General features: G+C 52.1%; 1 protein-coding gene across 1 annotated transcript in view; it reads right to left on the reverse strand.

The window, feature by feature from the left end:
* The window catches only part of LOC105697623 (transcriptional activator cubitus interruptus), a 94,735-nt gene extending 72,887 nt beyond the window's left edge, over positions 1-21,848 (reverse strand). Inside the window, exon 1 of the mRNA XM_012421098.2 lies at positions 21,191-21,848. Coding sequence (XP_012276521.1) covers positions 21,191-21,435 — 245 coding nt within the window. The 5' untranslated portion in view covers positions 21,436-21,848. The remainder of the gene's footprint in view (positions 1-21,190) is intronic.
* Positions 21,849-26,988: the final 5,140 nt, after the last annotated feature.

The following is a 26,988-nucleotide window of genomic DNA, read 5'->3' on the forward strand; positions in this document are numbered from 1 at the left end:
GATGGATCGGGACCTCCCTGAATTAATGGAGCGGTCTTCATTGGGAGAGATCTGTAAAAAAATCGGACCTCCCCAAATATTAATATACAAAGATTTTCTATAAAACCCGGGTGACACCTGGAATTAAGTGACTAATTTATCCTACATTGAGACGTCGTTAACATAAGATATGAATTGTTAGGAATTATTTGCTTTCGGGTAGGAGGGCTGTACATACGTTTCGATGGATTTCTTTTCACGCGGGATCAATATCTCCGGGTCACTTTCTTTTTTGCGGATCGCCACTTCCTCTGAGCCCGACGTAGAGACACTCGGCGACGCCGTCAGACGTCCGAGAATTACGTCGAGTTATTTTAATTCATTAATTGAGCGATATCAATGAACTCGCGCGCCAACAGTGGCTTCATTGAATTCCCTCGAACTCGTCGCCCAGCACATTTGAAATGACTTCTTTGTCCGGGTATAAAGTGCAATGAAATCTCCTGCAGTAGACGACCGCCCTTCTTGTAAGTCATGGCCGAGGACTAATTCGTGAGCCGTGATAAGAGTGGAACTGGAAGCCTCCTTCCAGATGAGATATTTCGCTCCGAAATCGCTTAAAACAAACGCTCTCTGTTCCTCCGATACCGCCAAACGAGATTATAAGTACTTATTGCAAATTTAATCGTCCCGGTTTGCGGCGAATCGTGCGCCCTCGAATTCACGAGCCTCTATGACATCCTGAGACATCATACAAGAAGACGTTTCTATACCTACAGCAAGAATAACTAAATAAAACGGTTTCCATCGAATCCCGTCCACGTATGCGCGAAATATCCCCAGAGGGAAGAACGAGGTCGCGTCAAAGTATGACCAACTATTAATGGCCGAAGTCGAGGGCGAGCGATAACCCCGCGATATCAAATGCCCCTCTCCTTGTGTTCGCGTCTCGCCAAGGCACATACCGATAATGAGTCAGAAAGTCCTCAAGAAATTCCGTGAAATCGGCCTAATTACGATGAAAACCCCCAGCTCTCCTCCACCCTGTTCCAACCCCACTCGAGAGAAGTTATCGCCCTCTTTCCTTAATTAATACGAAAATCGCCGTTAGATCTGAAGTTTCCATGCGTGGATATTAATGCCAGGGAATTTAAAGTCAGAAAAATTGATCAGACATAATGTTAGCGTCCTGTCGGGTAAGATGGAGGACGAAGTATCCGTCACTCGGCCGTCTCGTCCTGGGCGCGCGGATACGTGACTGCACCTAATACCGGGCCCTTAAAAGCCAAGTCCCCCTCGGAAAAAGAAAAGGGGCATTCCTGCCTTTTCAACGCGAAGTAGACACGCGGCTCCCCCCTTGGGGGACGAGCAGGGGGGGGCTTTGAGAGATAGCGCCGTAATTGTTCGGCGGGTTCGCGCCGAGTCGCGGCCAAGCCTGAAAGATGGGCATCGGGCCCGCGAAGGAGTTTTGACAAATGGACGTCAGCGTTGAATAAAAGGGGGCCCACGGTGCTCGAAATCTCCGTGTGTTTTGGGCCCTACGGTGGCCGGTGACCCTGCCGTTTAATCCTGATTAATGCCCATGGAAGGAGCCCTAATGCCCACGAGGGGGCCCGCGCCTCGCGAATTCGCATTCGTCTCTTGGGGGCCCGCGAAATCCCCCTCCCCACGGTTTCCGAAATCTCAATATAAAGGTGGACGTTCTTATCAGGATTGGACGCTTCGGGGCTTCCGTTAATTCCCGGGAGCATGGGTGGGTAATGTTTATCGCCCCGGAGAGTGATTACCTTACGACTTTATGCCCCCCCTCTCTTGAGAGGGCCCTTGAATTTCGCAACGGCTTACGCCGCGGCAATTTTTTCCCGCCGTTACCGTAACGACCCTACCGCTTTTTTCCCCGACGTTTCGGTAACGCTTTGGCAACTTTTTGCAATCGTCTCGTCAACGGTTACGATTACTCGCCCGGCTACTTTCGATATCGGGCTCGTTAATCTACTCGTGACGGTTCCGGTTTCCGCGGCGAAGGTTCGTCGACTTTGGTGTCATTGCCACATCGCGGGCTCTTTCGAAAGGATCCTCTCCTCTCGGGTAATAATAAATGTACCCTCCCCCAGATATAACTTCCCTGGCGAGATAATCGTTCCCACGCGGTCGGGGAATGGATAAAAGCCGAGAGCTTGCGCGAAGTACTGAGCGGTGGTTCCTAAACAGTGGAGTTCCACTTTTTGGGAAGACCTGCTTTGACTCGAAAATACATATTCAAAGGCGATTAAATCGGCTATTTGTGCTATTCTTGCTAGGATTTAATCTCTCCCGACTTTACTCTTGACAAAAGTTAAGAGTACCCGTTGATACCAGGTATCGACGCGTTCTCCATGCTCGTTCTCCAGTGGGGCCCAGAAATCCAGCCTCTTGGGAATGGATGGGCAGGTGGGAGATAACGCTTCCCGGGACGTCCCTGTTATCTCCTCGGAAATGATCGTCCACTTAAAACAATACCGCGATAACGAAGTGCCCTTTCCAAATCGACATAACTTCGCCCCTGCGGACCCGATAAGCCACGTAAGGCACCGGCCGATAATTTTCCCAACATTTTTCCGCACAGCCTCGTGACTCGTGATAAGGAAACTACCTCCCCCCGTCGGCGTAATTTCGCTTCTGCGTGTCTCCCCTCCTCGCAAATTCGAGAACAAAGAGACCGAGGGGGATAAAAAAGCGAGCCTCGATTTCGAACGCTCTCTTTTCGCATTGAATTTTTTCTTAGACATATCTCCCTCCTATTTTATCCTACTTCGAAATAGTCGCGCCTTTGGACAATGCTGGGAAACGATTGTTTTTCCCTGCCCCGTTGGGTCACCAGACAAAAAGTCCTTCGAAATAGTGGCGACGGAGTTGACGATTTTTAATTGAATCTCAATAGGCGATCTAGTTTTTCTATTTTTTTCTTTTTCCTCGCAATAGAAATCATTTTATGCGGTTTATTTTCCTTGATCTGCGTGTGCACTTCCTAGTACACCCGATGCTATCTCCCTCCAATGTGCATCCTCCTCCCTGGAAGCATGGGGCACTCAATCCTACCGCACGTGCGCATGGTCGAGTACGGCGAGTACGCGTACATGCGGGAGATTACGCGTGCTTACGTCCGACCTGGCGTTCTTACGCGTACACCCGCGCCTTTGTACAAGCACATAGGATGTAAGACCGCGAGTGCGTGTTGGTCACCGTGCGCTTTCCTCGTCCTTAGACTCGGTACTTAGAAATGCAGGTTACCGAGCACATCCCGGTGCATTGAACAGAACGCGACCACGTGATGCATTATTTCAAAACGTCCCGACGCATTCCAGGATGAGAAATTAAGACGAGGGGGCGAGAGAATCGATTGAGGGACGGGGAAGGAAAATTCCCCCTTTTCTCGAGTTTCCATCACCTAGAATGAAAGATTCAGCCCGGCCTAATTTTTAGGGTCCAAAACCTTTAAATCTATCAACTGAAGTCTGAAATCCCACTCTCTGTGAATGTCGAGCTCGACACTAGGCAGCAATGAATGAAAATAAAATGACACCCATGAAATGTCATTATTATGAAAATTGTAGAGATGTCAGAAGGAAATATTAGAAAAATCGAAATTTTTTAATCTATCAACTGAAGCCCGAAATCCCACTCTCTGTGAATGTCGAACTCGACACTAGGTTGCAATGAATGAAAATAAAATGACACCCATGAAATGTCATTATCATGAAAATTGCAGAAATGTCAGAAGGAAATTTTCGAAAAATCGAAATTTTTTAATCTATCAACTGAAGCCCGAAATCCCACTCTCAGTGAATGTCGAACTCGACACTAGGTTGCAATGAATGAAAATAAATTGACACCCATGAAATGTCATTATCATGAAAATTGCAGAAATGTCAGAAGGAAATTTTCGAAAAATCGAAATCTCACGGGTGTCATTTTATTTTCATTCATTAGAGTCATTTGGAGTCTTCGTTTTCGCATTAAGAAGTTCGGAGAGATCTCACAAACGGGACTTTTTTTTTACGAGATTTTCGGATCACCTTAAGGATTTTGTTGGAGTTAGATTCAGGTTGCGAGGGTACGCGCATTTTCGCATCTTCTCGTACTTTAACTCAGGGGCTAAGACCGTGTCGTCGGCGATGGGCACCGTGGCGTTCTCGGTCGTTGGGCATGGAAACGCAGGTTCCTGGGTATAGATGGGCAGGCCGGAGATAGCGCGAGAGCGCGGCGCGATTATCGTACTCCAGGAGAGCCGGTGGTGGTTCGCCCTCGGGGCAACCATCTGGCCGTAATTACTAAATTATCCTTTAACTTCGCGGCGTCCCAGCCCGGGACGATCTTATCCACCAGGGAGGGCTCGTCTAGTCCCCCAGCGGAGGGCCGAAGTATCGAGCCGATCTCAGGAACCTATCCCGAGGGACCCCTCGAGCCGCTGGAAGACTCCTAGTCAAGAAAGAGCAGGGAAAACTGGGCGTGCCGGAATTGCTGCCCTGCAAATGCCGAGGCAGGAAGATTCAGGACAAAGGTGGAAGATTTAATCCCTGGGCACTTTTCCGTTGATAAGGGCACGACGCAGACGCATCGGGCACATTTTCGGCGGAGCATAAGGAGCTCCTGGAATCTCTTTCGGAGCACTTTAGGCTCCCTGGAACTAAATGCACCGCCTCATTGAAGGTGATTGAAGGGGCGGAGGCCGATTGCCATTTTACGAAGCGACTATTTAACCTTTTGAACACGGAGCCATTTCGACATATGGGCGAAATTCGTCCGTCCGTGCAGGCAATATTGGACCAAACGTCGGGCGCCTTTAGGTACTCTTAGTAGCCAAAAGGTTAATCGATGCGTCGTTCCTCGAGAAGTTCATCGGAAGAGCTGGGAACAGACGAAGCGAGACCACGTCGGGTGAGACATCGAGATTGGTCCTCGAGAGGCTGAGTTTGTCATTTATGGTACACTGGTGATTTTCAAGGGGATCCGTGACGTTTTCAGCTCGTTTCCGTGCTGCCCTGTCCCCGGTGAATTTTTTTCCCACCTGCAATCTCTTCAGCCCGACGGGGAAGGTTCTTGCCTTCAAATTGGTCTATCGAACGAGCCCGTACCCGCTCGCACTCGCTTCTACCCGCTCGTACCTTCTCTATGCACAAGGAAGCCGTTCATGACCGCCGGTGTATAATACCAGGATTTTGATACGGAGAAGGTAGGGAAGATAATGGAAAACGCGTCCCAATTTCCCGCCATGCCTAAATCGTGAAATGGTCCATGGACCATGGAGAAGGTTTCATCCGCTGGGCACCCATGGCTCACGGATACGAACCCATACCCCGGGTACCAGGATCCAAGGGGTCGGCCCTGGTGGTCGGCGCATGCTCCGCCAATCAGGCGAGGAGGAGCGTCGTCCTGGGGGAAGGACGCGGAGGAGGCGGCGAGGGCGAAGGAGGACGTGCCCGATTCCGGGTCCCCGGGGAGGGATCCCGATCGGGGCCGCACAAGAAACGTCCCTTGGGTCTTTTTGCTCGACCCTCGCGTGGCCGGCGCTGGTGTTCGACGATGCCGGGTCGGTCGGAGGGCCCGACGTAAACGGCCTGCGAGGCGAGCCCATGGTTATGGGGGACTTCGGTGACCGGGTCGGTAGGTCGTCGGCGAACCCGGTCCACGGGGAGCTCCAAGGGGCCCGGACCTCTACCTGTCCGCCAGGATGATACATGGCCGGCGCGACTCGGTACCGCCGTTCGACTTGGCCACGATCCTCCTCCCTCCTTCTTGCAGAGAGAAACAAAGCGAGAGAGGGAAGAAAAGGACGCGATGCTTCGTCCCTGCCCAGCTCCTTTTGGCCGAAGGAGTCGCTAATCCGATCGCTCCAGCCATGGATCCCCAATTCGCGGGGGAATCGTTGGGACCGCACCAGGAGCTGATGGAATTCCGACGCGATGACCAGGTCCTGACAACTTTCTTTAGAATCGATTTGCCGGATAATTACTCAAATGATGGGACGATTTAGATGCGAGAAATCATCGATTCGGTGATTTTATCCAGGAATTTCATGAATTACCAGACGCGAACTCCGGTACCAAAATGGCGCCTCGGCGTTAAAGCGCGGTGATGGAAGCCGACCTACAGGGACTTCGGATCTTCTCCCTGACTCCTTGTTCTGGATTAGGTTAGGAACGGAGATCATCTCCCGTGGGAGATGGTAATCCGACAAATTGCTCGGCAAACCTTCGATTTGTCCGGCCGCGGCGCATCCGGCCGAGGTTTCCGCTCAAAGTCGGCGGATCGACGCGGAGCGTCCCGACGCCGAGTAATCCTGACGTTTATGGAGGTACCAATGAGCCTCGGATTACTTAATTACCGGCGTGTGGCGACACGCTCGACGGGATAATTATCCCGCGAAGGGTGCGCCCCGACTTTAAGCGACTCCTCACGGCGTCGTGGCGTCGATCCTCGCACCTGCCCACACCTGCGCGAAGGAAGATGAAGACATCCTCCATCGAGCCTCGAGCTCCTGCTGGGAGACGTATTAACCATTACCGAGGGTACTCATCGTCATTTCGCTCTTGGTATCTCGTTCCCCCCTCCAGATCCCTACATTACCTAATTTACACCTTCCTTCCACGCTTCTTCCCCACGGAAGAGAAAAATCGACACCTGCCAAATTAATTCAAACTAAATTCCCTCTCATCGACCGACATATGCGGTCGATCATGAAATTGCAGATAAAGAGGACACGAAAGAAAAAAAAATATATATATAAATATATCTTGTTACGAAATAATGGGCCAGTTATTAATCCGTCTAAATACCTTTTCGCTTTCAACCTGGGACTCACGAGGCCCCTGAAAATTGTGCGAAAGAAATCGGGCGAAACCAGTCGGGGCCCGACCGATCGGTTACGCCATCGGTCACGATCGATTGGCTTTCTCGGTGCAGTCTCGATCGGCCAATCGGCTCCCTCGGCGAACATTAACGAGCGTACACTTGGTCGGCCGCGCTTCGATTGGCCGATCGACCTTCGATCCGCGCTGATCGAACCGATTTCACGGGCTATTTTATTATTTCAATTTCGCGTACCCTCGGCACTTTGGCGACGCGCTGCGTGCGTGGATCCCGATGCCCGATCACGCATGCGCGATCGATCGCGATCTGCATAACCGAGTCAATTGAGGGACCGGCGAGTGGTTTATTAAGATAGCTTGTTGCCCTGAAAATTCAGAGAATATTCATACTCGAGCTCGAGGTATCATTCACCGTGCGGAGCATGCCGCGAGTAATTGGGAGAATGAACAAATATTAATATTCGGTACGAACAAAGTGCCTTGAACTTTGACCCGATCTAGGTCGCGCGTCCTGTGGAAGTCACGTTCACGGAAGGATCGATCGGCATCGATCGGCGATCGATCGTCCGCCTCTCGGCATGGTCGATCGCGCACCGGGGACAATTAAAGAAGCATGCCAAGTGTCCAGGTAGCATAATTATTCGAAGTCATGCACCGACCTCCCCTTCCCGGCGAGACGCCTTCCTGCTTCCGTCTTCTTGCTCGAGACGATCGATCTAAGAACCGTTCTGGGAAAGATGGCGATCGCACGTCCTCCCCAGGAAAGGCCGCGAAGGACTCGGCGCCGACTGGGAAAATTGCCGCAAAGAGGGTTCGACGCACCCCGAGGAGCTTCTTGGAGGAATCTCCAATTTTCTACTTACCTCGTCGAATATAGGAAGCAAGTATCGAAAGGATTTTAATCGTGATATGGATAATTTGAAAATTTGAAATGGTCTGGTACCACTAGTTCCGTCCGAAGCGTTTCCAATATGGCCGCCGCGCGGGGTCTTCCCAGAGCTTTCGGGGAGATCCGGCAAAGTCGTCGCAGACTTTGCACTTCCGGGACAAGAAGTGCTCGCCGAGCCTTCCCGAGCGGGGAAAGTTTCGAAAGCGAGTCGACAGGTAAACCGGGTCTCTTGTTTGCTCGGGAGAAACATTTGCTCTTTCGGTTAAGGTAGCAGTACGTGGTGAGAGCGCCACGTGGCGCTGTGTGTCTTTGGCCAACACGTCGGTAAGGGAGAAGAGGACCACGTGGTCCCGTCGACCCGATATACACCGACACGAGAGGATCGCTTTTCCCGTCAAAACTCGCCGCAGTGCCCGGCAAACTGCGAAAACCCGCCTCCGATAAGGACGCGCCGTTTCCGGCGCCCTCTTATCGCCACCCTCGATACAGCTAACGAACGTCGACTCGACGTCGAAATAGAGGACGAGATGCGAACTCGAATCGTTCAACGGTGTCCGGGATAAATCTCGTTTCTAATAAAGTGACATGCGCCGGAGCGGCTCCTTCACCGACTTCCGGCTATAAAGCGTTTCCGTTCGTGTAAACGAGTTGGCGCGCGTCGAAAAAGAGGTGAACGAGCGCGCGGCCATTTTTCCTCGCGCGGTACCTACGCATCGGCAGAAAATTCAAACATCCGGGACTTATATTATCCAACTTGGGCTTCTTTTTCCTCGGCGGCCTCGCCATCCATAAACTTGGTAAAGTCCTGTTTTCGCGCGCGCTCTAATGGGATCCCGGCCCGGATCGGGTCCGCGAGGGCCGCCGTAAAGTCCGCGGACGTACTGCGATCACTTCGGGACCGCCGCCATCTTGCCGGTCGCCGAACGAACGAATTCGCGGGTATGAGATCGAGCACGAGAGGCGAACTCGGGCCCAGGTTGGATCGGCAAAGGCGCGTGGGCCGGTCACCTCGCAAAGTGCTCGTGTTCATCCCGACCACTGCTCGGCTCCTCGTACGTCTACGTAAGCGAGTGTGCGAATGCAGACATTTGCGTACGCGACCGAACATAAGGGGTGTCCCGGAAGAATTTACCCGAGAGACCGGACCTTCCCATTTTTCGAGGGAAATCCCCGAGTATACATTGCGCGCGAAATTTGAAATTTCAATACAAGCCGAAGAATTTCCTTAACAAAGACGAGAGTCTGTCGGAATCATCGAACCTTGGCAATACCGAACCTCGTGCCCGAATAAAAATCGATGGAAATTTACATACATTTTTAGATACCTCGTAAGTAAAGGTTTCCATAGAAAAACGTAAAATGGAAAAGTTAGTGCACTTTTACTTCAATTACATGCAATATTATATTATAGTTTCCTTTAACTTAGACGCTCACGGAGACAATGCCATTTTACTGCAATTTATTCTGGCATCGAAATTATCAATGATTATGTAAATTTGCATGGGCATTTTTATCAGTGTACCGCAACTTCTAATATAGATTATATCGATCATAAATCAAGGCGCCAAAATGGAAATAAAAAATATATTCTATCCCAGACGAGAGATAGGTTATCAACTTGCCCACCTTTAACTCATTAGACACTTCCAGCGATTACAGTCGCCCATAATCGCAGGCTACTTGCATCCAACGGATGATTGCGCGACTTCGGTCCAATTTCATGGATTCTACTTTTTTTTATTTCTCTTTCTTTTATAGTCAGTCATTCATGTAGCGTAGTAAGATTCGAGTTTGCCTACGGTGGAAGCGTATCGGACAAAGGCATGGGTGTACCGAAAGGGTTAAATTTGCAATAGAATCCGGAAACTCGGTAAAATCCGAACCACCCCGTATAGGCGTTCGCACTTGTACACGCGTAAACGCCGCGTGCGGGAATACACGCTCGAGTATATGTACTATGGGAGAAAGAGGGAAGCTCGCATTGAGCGGCGGAGAACGGGGAACGGCGAGGATCGGGAATAACAAAAGGGCCTAGGGTTAGGCCCTCGCGAGGGCCTAACCGTATACACGCCACGGAGGAGCGAGTCGGAGAGAGAGATTGAGTTACCAAGATAATCGGATGCACGCCCATCCGCGCGGCCGCGCATCCAAGATATCCTTAAGCCCGCTCCACAACGAGCACGATGCGCACGAGCGCCGTGCGCCGATGCGCGAGTGCGTTGCATCCCGCCGACCGATGCATCAGACGTAATATGGCTAACCAAGTGGTCATTGAAGATATCATTCGATTGAATAGCCCGTACGATATGTTTAAGGGAGTCGGGGAAGGGGATAAGACATACCTAGGGAAAATCTCGGAAGCAGGAAAGCCGCTGCGAGATGTCGAGGATGAGGTTGAAGAGACGGTGAGATGTTTAAAGGTAACTGTGAAATTTAGAAGCGTTGAGAATTATGGCGTTTGAGTGTTACTTTTGTAGGAGGGAGTTTGATTAAAAGTGACGAGGATAAGGACAATTATTTTCGTAGAATTTAATCGCGCATCTAAGATATATTTGATGAAAGCGAGTTTGAAGTTGACCGCGAAAATTGAACGCGTCGAAAATTACGGGAACCGGGTGAGAAAATTCGGCATTCGGTGATCGCGCATCTTCGACGCGAGGTTGATTGGATCCAGAATTTCTGATGGATTTGAACGGCGAGTTTCTCTGCGAGAGGAACGGAGCTACATATTATACCTTCTGGGATTTTCACGCCGTTCCATCGGAAGTCGCGGGTCCCCACGAGGTTCCCGTGAGGTCCTCGCGAGGTCTCGTGGATCGGATCGAGCGATCCTCACGGATCTCGGAGATCCAGGTAGAGAGATCCCGGAGTCGGGAAGGCGGAGGCGGCGAGCGAGAGGACCGTAAGCGCGCATATGCGAGAGGAAGAGAGAAAGACCGATCTGGGAGGGGCAGGTGGCTCCGAGAGAGAGAGAGGAGGCCGAGGCGCGGGGACAAAGGTAAATAGAACGGCCCAGAGAGAGACGGAGGAGGCGTAGTTACGGAGAGAGATATATAGGTGACCCGGGATCGGAGGCAGGGAAAGAATCGGAAAAGGTGGCTGGAACGAGAAGGACGGAGACGGAGATAAGTAAACGCGACCGAGCGAGCGGGACGGAAAGACGGCATCGTTAAGGGAGGGGCACTTGGAACCGTGTATTATACATTGTACCGTATCGCGGTTATTTAGATTCCGAGCACGTGACCGTTTCAAATAAATTAAACGAGTTATTTACCACTCGCGGGTAAACTGTCCCCCCGGGTTTATGTAATTAACGAGGGGACGTAAAGGAATAAGCGCGGAGGATTTTTCAAAAGTAATACGAAAGCCAGGGGGACATGGAAATAAGCTGGAAGGGAGGCAAAGGCGAGGGATAAATTCGATGCGACCGGCAGAGACTCGACCAGAGAATAGACCCGAGAATGCGGGAATTCCTGGAGGGGGCGAGGAATTCAAAAACGATAAATCAAGGTAATAAGTTGGTTCGGGACGATCGGAGTCCATAAAGATGTTGGTTTAGGACTGTGGGATCCCTGCGGAATCGGAGCGCTTCGGCCGATTCCTCGGGGCCTCTTCGGGGCCCTCTTCAGGGTCCGAGTCGGTTCCGCTTGCCGGGATCCCACTCCGCCGACCAACGAACGTGGCCCCGTTAATGGCTCGGCCATAATAACTCAATTAACACGGACAGGAAGCGAAAGGGCGAAATGGCCGCCCGTGGACCGGCATGGCGTCCGAGGAAATCATCCCTTCCACGGATTCCTAAATGACACGTTTTATCGGCCCGTTTATCTCGCCTCCGGGAACCCGGGAATGGCTCCCCGGAAAACGAACTCGGCGGGGATAAAGTATGTACACACTGTGTAAAACACGCCATTAACCCAGCGTTACTCCAGTTTCCCATCAATTCCGCGACGTGGCTCTTCCGACGAAATCTATACGTAGGCATATGGTCGTCGATCCAACTTCTGGATGAACTCATATTCTCGAAGAAAACCCATATTATAAATTGATTAAAAATTCCTAACGATTATCCAGGTCCATACGTTGATCATTTCGATAGTGCTCGGCTCTCTCCAAAAGCGAGGGTGGAGATTCATCGACGATGTCATCCCTACTTAAGGGGACGTCCCTCCACTTTTTGGACATAGAAAGTCTCGTCTTCCACATCGGGATCCTTGATAATTCGCATGATTAAGAAACGTTAGAAATTATCCAGGTTCATCCCCGGGATCGGAGGTTCCTCCGATGCCGAGGGCGCCTCCAATTTCCCGAAACGTAGTTCCTCCGGGCTGCGGCGTTAGCGAGCCTCGGTGGAACACCCACCGCGAGTATCACGTTAGCACTTAGTACCAACTCCTGATAGTTCCCCTCCTCGTTTAACGAGTTTCCGGAGAACGGCGCGTTTCCCCGTCGGTGGTCATCAGCGGGGCCCCTTTATACTCCCCGATGTCGTCGCTTCCACGGAAACGAGAGCCGAGCCTCGAGGGGGTCCAGCCCGGATAGAGCCATCCGAGTGTGTTCCCGGAGTTCCTCGTTTTGACTCATCGGCACGAGAGGATGGACGCCGTCTCGGCGGATCTAGCTCGAGGGCCCGGCAAGAACCCGGGATTTCGGAGGAACGCTCATTTCCTCCGCTCCTCGGAATCGATTGTCCTCTCGGCTGCGACCGGCGCTCGCTTTTCTCGCCGAGTCCATTAAGCCGAGTGCGAGCAAAAACCGAGAGAACGCTCTTCGGAAATGAGAGGGGACCGGGGAGGCTAAGTGCTCCTAGGGTCTCGGATGAGATGAGACGAGAGCGCCCTGGAGGTGGGACCAGGGACTCGATGCCCAGGAAAGTGCCGGGCATCGCGCACGTATTACCATGCACCCGACATGTTGCGACAAACGCCGAGGCGGATGTATGAATAAAACATCCGAATCGGACCGTTTATGTTGCGGGGCGCAGGTCGCGCGAGGAATCGTCAGGTTTTCCGTCCGACCTCTCTTTACGACGTCGACCGACCCGAAGAGAGGGTCTCTCTAGACGCGCGAATATGGGCCACGTGGTGGAAAATCGTGATGCCCCATTCCAGGGGTTTCGATGGTTCACCACCTTCGAGACAAAGGGCTCCCCTCATCGGTGGTTACAGGGGGTCAGGCTCCAGATCTCTGGCCTAGGGTCCCCGTCGCGGCTCCTTTTGCGGTCTGGAAGATGAAAGCTCCATCGACCCGGACCATGCTCCGGGGTTCCGGGAGATGGGCGTCAAGTCCATCACTTCGGACGACAAAGAGTCAATTGTCGGGCCCCGATAACGAGTCCTCTCGCAAAGTGCGGTTCGCGGTCTGCGGAGTATCGAGGGACGTAGCTGGTGATTCCGAAGCCGGGAGTCGAATCGGAGTTCATCGGGACTGGTCGTCCAAGGAACTCCCCCGGCACCGCGTAACGTGGAATATCCGTAAATTAATCGTATTTAAATGTTTATTGAACGTATGTAAGATTTATATAGATATGTGGACTCTATTGTAGATACGCTCAAAGGCTAGATGCCCGGACAAGGTACGTAATATATATATTGTAGATATCTATAATAGATGGTATACCGATTCACTTTTAATAGATTAGATTTTTATTTGCTACACCTACAGATCTAATTTAGACGATCAATTTACGTATATTCCACTTCATGAGTTGTCTGGGTCATCACCGAAGCCGTCGATGACGAGTGGTCCCCCGCGATGGGTTTGCGGTCCAGGGCTCCAGGGCTCGTCGGATCCGGTCGGGGCTTCGAAAGTGCATCCGGTGCATGGTCCAGAAGATGGACCAGGAGACGATCCTCGGGATGGGCCTCCAGATGGGCCCCGAGCGAGCCATGGCGGCCGACAAAGAGCCGGCTCGGTTGTGTCTTCATTTGCGGCCGGCGTTCTCGTCGCCGGGCTGGCGGCGGCTTCAAAGTCACCGTAAAGGCGGCCTTAAAGGAGCGCGAGCTCGCTCTCGGATTTCTTGGCTGTTAATCCTTTGTAATTGTCCGGCCGGCTCGAAAGCACGAGTTCTCATTGGTGCCCGAGCTCTTCGCGATGAAGCGACGCTTACGCGCGCCTCGCCATCACCGGGACCAGAACCCGCGGATCTTCCGAGAACGAGGTCTCGGGAAAACTCCGAGGTTCCTCCGCGAGATGGTCTCTCCTTTATCGTGCTTCTACCTCGGTTTTGCGCCCCGCAAAAATTACCGGCGACGTTAATTGCTGCCGGGTACCGATAGCTCCTGCCGGCATTTGATCTCGACGCATTCCTTGGACGAGCAAGTGGAACCTAACCTAACTTCTAATACGATATATAAAAAGTTCCCGTAAAATTGGCCGAAGCAATTACCCCCCTTGCAGATCTAGTTACCTCAAAATACCAGAATTTTGTACATCCGATTTAGGTCCGAACAATGTCCTTTTTTCTCTTATCGGTTACATTACACATCCCGTCGAGAACGTCGGGATAAAATCCCCGGAAAATTCCCGTTTCCATTTGGAGTCTGCAAATGTTCTCTTATTTTCACGGAAGTCAGAGAGGAAATTCGGCACGAGGTAGAGACGGATCCTTCGCAGACTCCAGCGTGGCAAGCGTTCCCTGGACGCCATAACACCGCTTCCGTGGGTTTGTTTGTACGACGGGCGATATGAGATTTTATGCGAGTAACGCGTGCCGAGCTCGGCCCTGTTTACGCTTCGACACTTCTTCGACCTTCCGTGATTAACGGCCCTGCACTGAATTAGTGCATTCGTGTACAGGGTATTCTTCCCCCGTTCCGGTCCTTTTTCTCTCGTCCCCAGGGAAACGCATCTCGTCCCAAGATACGGCTCGTCATCCCTCGCAGGTTGTTTCTTTCCTGGAAGGACCTTCCCGACTTTTCGAGGAGTCATCCTGGCCGAGGGTGCGCAGAGTCAAGATCCTCCAGATGGGATCCGCAGCTTTCCTCGGAAGCTGACGTACCGATGGAAGGATCCTCGAGGTTGCCCAGCAGAAATTCAAGAAACATTCCAGGGCCCCTTCTGCACAACTTTGAAAAATCTCCCGGGGGAAATATATTTTTCCCCAGATCTCTCGGCACGACTCGAGAGCCGGGGCTCGAAATAAATCGATCGCTCTAGATCTCGATGGAGATCGGCCTGTAAATCGAGCCACGACCGAAGAAGGCCTCGGTCCCACATGGCGGACACGTTCGAGCGTTCCCTGCCATTTGTGTATTTATACAGGGTGTCCCTGAACGTCGGAAACACTATCTGGCCTTCCCTGATATATATTCTCGAATAGAAATCCCCCTCTTGCGCTTTTCACATCCATGGCTGCCAGATCCATATTCCAGATTTCCCGGGACGTCCAGGTGCATCGGCCTTGCTCGAGCTGGACTGCGAGAGGCATCAGCTGCGACCTCTTTTCTTTTTTTTCTTTTTTCCTGCACCAGGATTTGAAACGAAGTTGTCTGATATCACTGGGTCAAAGGGTACCGCGAGAAATAATTAATGGATATGTGTCTCGATATCGGTCGGAATGGATAATCGTACTTTTAGGGTGCGCGCAACGTGTGCAGTCATTGCCATCTTCAATATTAGGGTTTATCAGGTGCAAGTATATATAATTGATAAGACGTCCGGCCGCCCTGTATATTATCGGGATTTATCTCTACCGGCCACCCTCCATCTTGAAAACAAAGCCACTCTCGGTTTACAGCAGCGCTTTGGCTTTTAATTCGCCGACGAGAAAAACGGCTCGCCTCGCCTCGTCCCAGACAAAACAAACCATCCTATCTGCAAGTACCATCGGCTAATTGCCTCATTACGACGATTACGTCGTCCCGGTCGTGAGAGAGCCGGGATACCGGCGGAGTTACCAGGTCTTCGTCACCCGAGTTAAAGACCAGGGGATATCGACCGCTAATTGCTCGGATGCGAAATCGAAATGTAGAAAATTTCCTTCCCAATTTCTAATAATAATAATTATCGGGAGATATCAAAAGTACGAATGTTGAATTAATTCACGCGTCGAATGTCCCTCGCCTCCTTCCTTATCCGACCTCGCCTAATTCCTATCAATTGCGATTATTAGCGATGACCATCGATTCCTTATCAATCCCATCCCGCTCCCAGGACTCCGACCAGACCCCATAATCGCCATCAAAATCCAATCCCATCACCCGCTTCGGCGCCTCCACTTGACAAAGTGGCGAAAGCAAAGTATAAAACAGGAGAAGCCGATAAACGGCGAGTGATAAGAGAAGAGGCGAACAACAGACAGGTCGTTGGCAGGCCGAGGAACGCGCAGCGTTTCTCGGCTTACCCGTCGAGTAGCGAGTGCACCGTATCGGCGCACCCGCGTGCACGCGTGTACACGCGTCGCGTTATCACCAGGGCCGGTCTATCTCCGGTATATCGCGAGTATCGCGTGTCCCCTATGGCGCACCGGCCGCGGTTTCCGTACGGCCATCCTACATGGGCAGTTATGAATGCCAGGAATTTATCAATGGACGCGAACCGCGCCGATGATGAATCGCGCGTGCGGATCGTATCTCTCGCGGCGTGAAGATGCGAGGGTGCTAGGAGCCGTTTATCGCGTTCTCTCTCCCTCTCGGACGGTAGTCAAAGGTGGAGGGAGAGGGCCCCCTCATCCTTGACGGATATCGAGAGGATCCGCGAGGACTAATCGGCGCCATTTGCCGATGGCAGGTGGTACATACGCGCGCGACACTCCCCGGTCCATCGGATGGTGGAGAAAAATCGCCGGCAATCTAGCACCCTGGGAAGTGTCCACGTAGACGGAAGTCGCTCTCCCGACGGCCCCCGTTCGCGGCTGATCGATCATTCACCAGGCACCGGCTAGATCCCGCGGCGATAAATCGATTCGCCGATTAGACCCGGAGACTTTAATGACGGATCGAGAGTCATTTCGGAGGCGCGTGTTCCGTATGAGGAAGTATGGATAAAGCGGTGTCATCGGATCGTTATCTGGCTTCGACGTTGGATGAATTAAGTACTTTGAGACTTTAATGACGGATCGAAAGTTATTTCGGAGGCGCGTTTTTCGTATGAGGAAGTATGGATAAAGCGGTGTCATCGGATCGATATGCGGCTTCGATGTTGGATGAATTAAGTACTTTCAGACTTTAATGGCATCGAGAGTCATGTTGGAGGCGGGTGTTCCATATGAGGAAGTACATTGCGCATGTCGAGGTTAGGAGACTCGGGGGACATTTCACGTCTGCTTAATTTGGGAAGATATGGACTGGACGAGGTGGGTCCAATTTCTTTTTTTGAAATCAAGTAAATCGATAATTATTCTTTCGGGACGGTCCCATGTAGGAAGTCGTTCCAACGGGGCATGGGGATTTTAATGACGCCGTGGAAGACTCCTGAGGAGTACCAGCATGTCTTCGGCATGTCTTTTGATTGGCTTGTCGGCTCTGAAGGAGCGACGACCCGTATGTCGTCTCTTCGGGTTCTCGCTTCGAGTTATCAAGGCCTGGAAGAGGTTCTGCAAGATGCACCTCGCCGTCCTCGTTATTCGCCCCTAATGCACTTATTCCTTAAAAATGGCGGCGCATTTTTATCGCTTCCGGTAATTAAGTCATCCCATTTAAGGTGATGTGAAAGTGGTGTGAAGAGGTCCCGTTTATGAAACTCCGAACTGAGTGTGCCGAATCGTTTCAAACTCGACAATGTGAATATGGAAACTATAAAGAAGGTCCTGAAACTCGAAATCTCTGAAATTTCAATTTTTTTCTTTTTTTTTTCATTTGTTTATAGGTATTTTTTACATTTGTTATAAAAAATGAAATTTCACGAGGGTCAGGACCTTCCTTATAGCCTCCATATTTACATTGGAAAGGTTGAAACGATTTAATACGCCCAGTTCGGAGAAAAGTTTCGTGAACGATCGACCCCTCGGATGTCACTTTCACGCCCCCTTAATTCCTGGCTAATATCTTGAGGAAAATGAGGGTTAACGATATTGACTTTACAATGCAAATAATATATTCCAGGTATTTTTTCTGCACGACTTTTCCAGACTTACTTTTATGCGCGGCACATCGGATATAAGAGTAATCACCGATCTAGCTAGATCGAAATTAACTCCTTGGCCATTTTATACGGAATGGTAGAACCTTCCATCAAATTTCAATGTCTTATAGAGCCATTAACCATTGTTAACAATAATGGCGAAGTAATCCGTAACGGGCTGTTAAATGCCGCGGGACCGATACCGGCTTCCGATATCCCGGCATGGCGGTGATAAAACGCAAATGCGTAAAATAACCGGCGATATTCCACGTGGGTTAACGTTAACGGCGACGTCCAATGGAAATTGCACCCTGTATCGGCCGGTTCGCAGAAACTTGCGAAAGGAGTTAAGCTCCGCCGATAATAGGCATTATCGGTAGATTGCCACCCAACGAGACCCTGAAGAAAACCAAGAAAAATCCAACTTTCGCCATTAACATATCGGGCACGGATCAAGACCAAGTCTCCCACACCTCGCCATTTTGCATATTATTAGTAATATACATTAATAATTAATTATTTTTAAAAAAGACGAAAATATCCCGAACGTATGACTTTTTTTTTCTTTTCGCAAGGCGACAAGATAATCACGTTACTTAACCTCCTTTTTCCTCTCGCGTCGTAAGCGTTCGAAATAAATAGAGGAAGAGGTGGGGCAAAAATCGGTGAACCTTCACCAGGGGTCGCCATTACGATGTTCGAGCGCGACTCCTTCGCTCTACCGACCTGACTAACTCAATTCAACTCGGACTGTTTTATGTCGCGCCAGGAGGGATTACGGTTACTCGATCGACAGACTCTTGTCGCGTTTTTCGCGGCATTTCGTAAGTCGTCGAGAAACGGGAGGAAACTCTGATGGGCGATCGCCATCGCGCGGACTCTTGACTGCAACCAAGATGGCGGCGCGGCGTCACCCGATCGACTTGGCGAACTTGGATGCCGAAAATATTGAAAAAAGCAATTATTCACCGTGTTAATACCACTTGTCAATGGTGTTTGGCAATGTTTACTGTCAGATGGCATGTGTTTGGAAGGCTGAAAGATTTCGTAGAAGGCACAGGAGGACGAGGAGCGTTCTCCAGCCGGGCGCCATTTTGGTGCAGCGTCGAAGAGACGCTGGTACCCGCAATGGCGGCGTCTCCGCGGTTTATCTCGTAGTTAACGCGTGCGGTGTCTGCGGAACGCGAAAACGTCCGTCGCCGTAACCGGTGAAAGGTCTTAATTAGCGCGATTAAGACGTCGCCTTAATCCGGCCCGGTCGGCGACGCTTTGCTCGCCGTCTCGAGGCGTCCTCGCCGACGTAAACGCCGCGAATCTCGACACGCAGGTATTCGCAGACGCGACGCGTCTCCCGGCCTAGGCGGGAATTTGCCGGCGCAAATTAGGCGACATAATTAACGTTAACGGCGTCGATTGCCAGCCGACGGACTACACGGGAGCCGCTCGGCTTCTCTGGCCGTCCGGGACGCCATCTTGATTTCTAAGCCGCGCATTAAAGGCCGACGATATCCGTCCCTGAGGAACTTTTCTGGCGCGGAATTCGATCCGGCGAAACCAGAAATAGGAATTCTACGCGTAGACCGGGGAACGGCCATTAAGAGCGAAAGGCGGTTATTAATATGAAATATTAACCTTGCCCGAGATCTTGCGTGGCTGAACGGTATGAGACATGCCCCTCGGTGTAGACTTTGAAGAAAATCTAATATTTGATCTCTGCTATGTTGCGACTCTTTATCATGTATATCGAAGTGGTGGTCGAGCGAAAGTGTATTGAAGCGTTGATAATGATGTGGGTTGGATTAAGGTTTGGATTTGAGTTGAAAAGGCGGAGAGCAATGGGCGAAGCTTCTGGTGTTGGCAGCCGCAACTTAGTCGGGCGTTTATCGTTTTATCGGCGGATATTCTCTTTTCTCGCCAAGTCCCCCGGGTAATTTACGCCACCATTCAATAGATATAGATGCTCGAATGTAGCCCGAGATATAATCGGCAAGCAAGAACCAAGCCGAGGTGTGGTTGATCCGCGTTTGAATTTTATCCCAGGATAACTCGGCGCTCTGGTAGGATAATTACGACTCGCCTATTCCCACCACTCGGCCGCCTATCATCTGGATAATCTTATAAACTTGTTACCGGCTACGTAAATCATTTACTAAATCTATCAATATCGCGGTTTCCACGATGCAGCCGGAATGCCCGAGGTGCTGATCACTGTTCGGGCAGAGCACTCGACCTGTCGCGAATTCTATGATTATTCCGTCAAAGGTATAAAACGTTAATAAACACGGAGATTGCATAATTATTTTAATTACCACCCACCCCACCGGGTCGCGCAATCGATTCTCCTTATTTTGCATTCCTCAGCCATGCTAGGTTAAGGCGTACCCACGAAAAAGTGTTCACAAGAGTGTCGAACTGTATCGCCGGAGGCTGGCTAGAAAACTAATTAAACCTCCGCGTTTCTTCGGAGCCATCGTAATGGCTTTCTATCGGAGCACTTCGTCGGCCGCAACGTAACTCGATTAAACTCAACGTGGCCCAAAGTAATCAGGAATTCTTGAAAGACCGCCTTTAAAAATTCCCGAGATTCAACAGGAGACTACCAAAATGATCCTACGCTATGTATTTCTAGATCAATTTGCGGGAAAAAAAAAAACAGCGACCATCGACCGTGGCATCGTAAAAGTTTAATTACTTACGAGGCGGAGTAATCTCTTTTTAGATCCGAGAAAAATCGATCACGATATCCTACAAAAGTCGACTGTACGAGCGCGGGAACAATTATTTTTTTTCTTTATATCACTTGAAACAAGAAAAATCAACAAAAGTCATTTAACCAGTTAACCGTGTCGACCTATTTGAAACGTGTGTTTTCATGACGAGTTCAGCGGAGTAACGCGGAATTCGATTTTTCGATGATCTTGAAATGACAAGTGCCAAACAATCGTGGCGCCACACAAAGTCGACCAGCAGGCGCGACGAAGTGGCTCGTGGACCTATTTTTCACAACTTTCATCTAGTAAAAATGAAAAGTGCCAAGCAATCGCGGCACCACGTAAAAGTGGACCTACGGGCACGGCGGAATGGCGCGTAAATCGATTTTTCAATGATCTTGAAATGAATAGTGCCAAACAATCGTGGCGCCACACAAAGTCGATCAGCAGGCGCGGCGAAGTGGCTCGTGGGCCTATTTTTCACAACTTTCATCTAGTAAAAATGAAAAGTGCCAAGCAATCGCGGCACCACGTAAAAGTGGACCTAAGGGCACGGCGGAATGGCGCGTAAATCGATTTTCCAATGATCTTGAAATGAAAAGTGCCAAACAATCGTGGCCCCACGCAAAGTCGATCAGCAGGCGCGGCGAAATGGCTAGTAAACCGATTTTTCGCGGCATCTCATGTAAAAGTGGACTTACGGGTGAGGCGGAGGGGCGTGAAAAGCCGCGGCGGCGGCGGCGGCGGCGGCTGCATGATGTTCCCAGGCTGCGGCAGCGACGGCCGGATGGGGCGGCGGGGGTTCGTGATGTGGGTGGAAAGGGGGCGGCGGGGGCGGATGGGGGTGCGGGTGAAAGGCCGCGTGGAAGGCCGAGTGCGGGTGGTGAGGCGGGGGCGGGAGGAGGGAGAAGGCTTCCTGGTGGTACGCCACCTCCTTCTCGGGCATGGTGGCGACCCGGAGTCCACCCGTCGGTATCAGGGCACCTGGGGGCGCCGTCGCCCTGATCTTGGCGTCGAGACGCGGTCGGAGGCTCTCATAGTCCGTGCCCGAGAGGCGACCCCCGTCCTCGGGGTCGGGGTCGAAGGTCTCGACGTCTAGGTGTTCCTCCTGGGGGTGGCCGCCCCCGTTTCGCGCATCGCCCGAGCCGGCGGCGTCCAGGGGCGAATTAATCCTGAGGCGCTGTCAGATCTCTCTTCGACGAAACGCCGCGGACCATGGGCACCCTCGTCGCTCCGCCGAGGGGATGCCCCGGGATCCAGGGGTCGGGCCGATCGAATCGATCTCTCATCCACCATCCGCTGGTTCGCCCTGGCCGCGCGGTCACTCGGCACCCGACATGTCACCCCGGCGCGAGACCACGAGGGGTGCGCCGGGACCCTCGCGTCACTCCGACGCCGTCCGCGAGGCACGACGGTACCACCGCCGATGGCGTCCTCGGCACTCCACGCGCGTCGTCTCGCGTGGACCTCGACCGGTTGAGTCTCCGGCGAGGATGCGGGGTACCTCGTGGGGTGTTGGAGCACCCCGGTCCTTCGCGCACTTCTCGCGGGTCGTCGGGCACGGTCGGGCGGGCTCTCCCGAGGCCCGTCGAGGGCAGCGCCGAAGAGCCGGGTCGGGCCGGGTTAGGCTGGGCCGAGCGGAGCCGAGCTCTCGGGCGCGAACGGTCACGGGTCGACGCGAGCAAAGGCGGCCTCCTGTCACGGTGCTTATGCTTTGGCGGGTATGGCGGTACTGAGTCCTCCTCGGGAAGAGGGGTAGGCACCGCCGGGAGTAGACTCGCGCATTCCCAGTGGGCGTGCGACAGAGGCGAAGAGAGAAAACTCAAAATAAGAGCGAGAGAGAGAGAGAGGCCGGCCGCGCGGGCGGCCGGGAGAGAGAGGCAGGCCGCTGGAGGCGCGAGAGAGACGCCGAGCGGACCGCGTGGTGGGGACCGCCGGCGGTGGGAGAGAGACAGAGGAGGGTGGACCGGGGCGAGACGAGGGGCCCGGGGTGGGAGGGACCCACCGAGAGAGAGGGATACCCGCCGAGAGGGAGAAGGAGAGAGAACGCGTGTCAGCTCGACAACTCAACTAGCACCAACCGTCCCTTCCCGGCGAGGCCCTTCCCGCGGCCCGCGCGGCCGCCCTGCTCCGGAGGGACGGAGAGAAAGCGAGATGAATCGAGGGGCGGTAAATGGGGATTTATAAGCGCGAGAGAGCGCGGGGCGATCGGAGAGAGAGAAAGATCGCGGTTTGAGCGTCCACGCGTGGAGTTGACCGCGCTTCCGGCCGGAAGATCGACCGGGTTGACGAAGACGCTGGATGCTGCGCGCCTCGGCGCTCGACTTTGACCGATCGGCTGCACTTGTCTCGATTCCGTGATTCCGGGGGAGATATATGATTTCGAGGTTTTCGATAAACGCGCAGAAATTATTTATCGCTCCGTGGTGGAATAAATGACTCCTATCCCTCCTCGGTGGAGCGTGCCTGGACATCTTGTTCATCCCGAGTGGTGGACGTCCGCGATCTACCCCAGCGGATCCGCGTAACTCCACCCGATCGAAATAAACGTTTTTAAAATTTGTCATTAACATCTATTGATTTTATCTCCTGCGATCGTTGAACAAACGACTCCTTGGATTCCTCGTTGGAACGCGCCTGGACATCTCGTTCAATATGCGTGGAGGACGTCTAATGTCCATCCCAGTAGGTCCTCCTAGCTTCGCCCCGTCTTGAGTCCATGATTTCCACCCACGTGTCCACCCCGAGAGACGACGTTTCCTCCCTATCCTTATGGTGACGCGTCGCCACGTGCACTTCTCGCCGACCGACGCTCTTGGATGTGTCGTTTTTCCCGAGGCTTCCAAGGAGCGGTCCTCGAGGAGCTTAAAACAACTTCCGCCGGTCGACCGCGGCATTCCTGCGGAAGAAGCTGGCCCTCGTCCCGCGTTTCGAGGTCGGATTTCTCCACGGAGCTCTCGGAAGCTGCGAGCGGCGCGAAAGGTCCAGAAATCTGGCCCTTCGTCGCCAGGACTACGCCCAACTGTCAGCATGTCTCAGGACCCGCGTCTCCTTGCGGATCTGTTTACAGGAACACGTGTGACTACCTCCTCCGATTCGCTATTTGGCACGCGAAGCCGCCGGGAACGATGAGCGCGTCCAATTTCTTGAGACCAAGTGTGACCAGGATGTTGATAAGCAAAATCGGTCTCGGTCGTATGGTCTTGGACTTGGTCTTACTAAAAGTTACAGCTTACAAAAAGTGCAGGACCAAGGCCTGACCCTTGCAAGACCAAGACCAGCACTCCACCCTACAAACCCAATACCAATTTTGCTCATCACTCGACCACCGGTCATGGATTATTTCCTCATATCATCCACACTCGTCCAAAACGCCCACAGTACATTATCCTACACGTAAGGACCACAAAGTTATAATTTCCTTAAAAATCGACATACATCGTCCCTGAGAACTCGCGGAAAATATTGCAACCACACGAAGATTGGCCACTTCATCGGTGGTATCCTTGCATATCAGCTAAATGCATTTCCACCTCGTCATTCAAACTCAGACCATATATTTTATTAAAACGTCACGGTACGTTATCTTTCACGTAAAATATGCCAGGATGTCATTGTTCTTTTTTTTTTTTTAATTTTAAATCAGGTATCTGCGCGAAATTTCCCATTTCGCCCCGTTAAATGAGCAAGTTATTGGTCGCCTTATCGTGGGTCTAATGGATGCGACCCGATCGAGCGATCGGGCCCATCTCGGGGAAACCTTCGAATCGGGGGTCCCTCGGATGCGGTCCTCGATAGGGCGTCGAATGATAATCGATACGGCGTTCCGGAGTGCATAGAGTCATTAACTGGTCGGTGGCTGGTTGCGGTCATCCTCGTTCCGTTGGCCGCCGGTTCTCGGCGAGCGGCCGCGGCACTATTTTCTCGATTTTGCGGTCCTCCGAGGCCTCCAAGGACCTAATTACCAGGACGAACGACCGACGGGCGCAATCGAGGAGCTGGCCAGCCAATCAGCGCGCGAAACAACGGGCCCGGAGTCCCGGGGCACCGAGCTACAACGATCTTCACTCCGCCCGGCCATTTAGCGCACCGGATGTTTCCTCCTGAATGGACCCGGGGCCCTAATTGGGCCTCTCATCGCGCCGATCTCTACGTGTCGCCGCCGACGAGTTTCGATCTCATCGCCATCGCTCCAAGAATTGTCCAAATAGCCCCCGACAGTCCCAGGCTTAAAATAGTTGTCCAGGCCGCGCAGCCTCCTCTGACGTCCCAGATGGGTCCAGAGATCTCGTTCGGGATTTTCGCCCTGCGAAGGGAGTAACTTATTGTGACCCACGAACAGTTAAATCGGATCACCTTAAATTCCCATGATAAATCCGCGCTTTGCACGTACAATATGGTACATAACGTAGGTACTTGTGATCGACAATAGTCCGGGAGAAAGAAATAAAAGTGTGAGCTTGAATTTTTAATAGAAACGCCCGATTTGGACGAATTTCTATGAAGTGTGAAGTGAAAATGACTGAAGGAAGTTTGGGAGGTAGATGTGCGTGGTTTGTATTTAGAGGTTGGGTTGTGCTTTCGTCAATGTGGATGGTTTTGTTGTATAGAGGTACGTATGTTTTGGGGAAGCTTTTAGATTTCTTGTAGGATGTTATTTTGGTGCGTGCGTTCCGGATACGTCTTTGCGGCGTTTCGAGATGTATCGCCGTATCGCTCGCCTCTTAAAATGTAATTTCGGATGAGTCTCTACCGAGGTTCTTGATGGAGATGCGCCACCATTGCTTCCAAGATGCCCGCAACCGCAGAGTTCCAGCGATGCAGCCAATCGATCCTGTAGGGGGCACCTGGGCCCCACTGGAGAAGAGCCGCAAAAAGCGGTTCGCTGGCTTCATGGTAGCTAAGCAATCCAGCGTAAACAAAAACGATGTACATACGTATGTACGTACATCGGCTGCCTTGCTGTCGAGCAACTTGGCTGCTCTCGTTACTCGACGGCGAAGCTGGAACGCGTGTCCTCTAGGACTTGGTTTCCAGGAATCTGCCGCGACTTCGTTATTCTTCCCGCGATGTCAGAAACCAGCCGGACAAACGTTTCTTGCCGGTACTCTAATAATAGTTCTAATACCCCAAGATTTAATTGCACCATTTCATAAATGCGAGGTCAATTTATATCCTCGCTAATTAAAATTTTCAATTTTCAAATCGCACCCTAAGTGTTCACATGCATCTGCGCGTGGGGAGGAAATACTCCGTTTCCGTGGCCGGAGTAAGTGCTATGAAAAATAGTTTCCGACAAAATTCACGCGTTGTGGTATTTTGAGCAAGTTTTATTGGAACATTTTTCTTGTAACATTCGAGGGTAAGGAGTTACGTCGACTCGAAGAAGCGGAAAAGGCAGGTTCGGCCCTCGCAGTTAGCACGGGATGAGGTGCCTCTGGGTAGTCCACGGCTTGTCCGCACTTCTAGGCGCAGTACGCGGCAAGGGAGGAACGGACCCTTTGGCCGGGAGTGGGGGAGTGGGCCGAGCCAATGAGTGGGCCTTACGGGGGGCCTTACCGTACCTGTTGGTCAGGTGCCCCCACTCCGGCGGTCTGCGTGCCGCTCGATGCGGTCGTACCTCTCCCCGGTGCCCTTTCTCGCTCCCTCCTTCGCCTCTCCCCTCTCGGTGCCACTCTGTCCCGCTCTATCCCTGGGCCTCACATGTGAGGCCTATTCCTGGAGCCCGCTTTGATCTTTCGGCATATTCGCCTCTCATCGAGATACTCCGCAGGCTTGACGTTTTCGGGAATTGACCGTACCCGTGGTCAAATTCTTCGACTGACTTTTGCCTCTTTTTGCCCCATGGGGACACGTTGGGCCCCCAAAATGCCGATGTCTCTATCGGGCCCATTTCGCGTAAACTGACTCACTCTCCTCGAGTGGGTGCGCGATTAAGCGCGACATTCCTCCGAAAACCTGGTCGATGAAGAAATATCAAAAGAAACGTCGCCATTTCGGTCACGAGCGATAAGACTTCAAAGGACCGACCCGCAACACGTCATACCTCTATCGGGCCCAATTCCTACCCCCTCCGATCCCCCGATAATTCCAGTAAACGTTGGATATTAGGAAATTGGACCGCTTCTTTAGCGAAAAGTAATCGAAAACTCAATGTTACGAGAAAAGGAGAGAAAGACAGGGGGAGAGAGCGAGAGGTGAGCCGCGCAATTGCTGAGTTCTCGGAAGGCGGCGACCGGGCCTCACGGGGTGGCAAAGTCGGGCCTTAAGGCCGAAGCACGTTGGCCGATCCGGATCGGTTCGGATAGATCGGAAGTGGTCCAGAAAGTTCTGCATCGAGGACATGCGCGCCCGGTGTTCGACGCAACATCGGGCGTTAAGACCCAGTCGGACGATCGGGCCCGCCGATTCGACCGGATATTTCTGGGCCAGTCCTGCCGGGCCGGACCGATCCGGGCCGATCCGGCCCGGGCAAGTGTGGTCCGACCTTTAAGGCCCG

This window comes from Orussus abietinus, unplaced genomic scaffold (genome assembly GCF_000612105.2).
Source record: "Orussus abietinus isolate OABI.00-Male unplaced genomic scaffold, Oabi_2.0 scaffold64, whole genome shotgun sequence".
NCBI lineage: Eukaryota > Metazoa > Arthropoda > Insecta > Hymenoptera > Orussidae > Orussus > Orussus abietinus.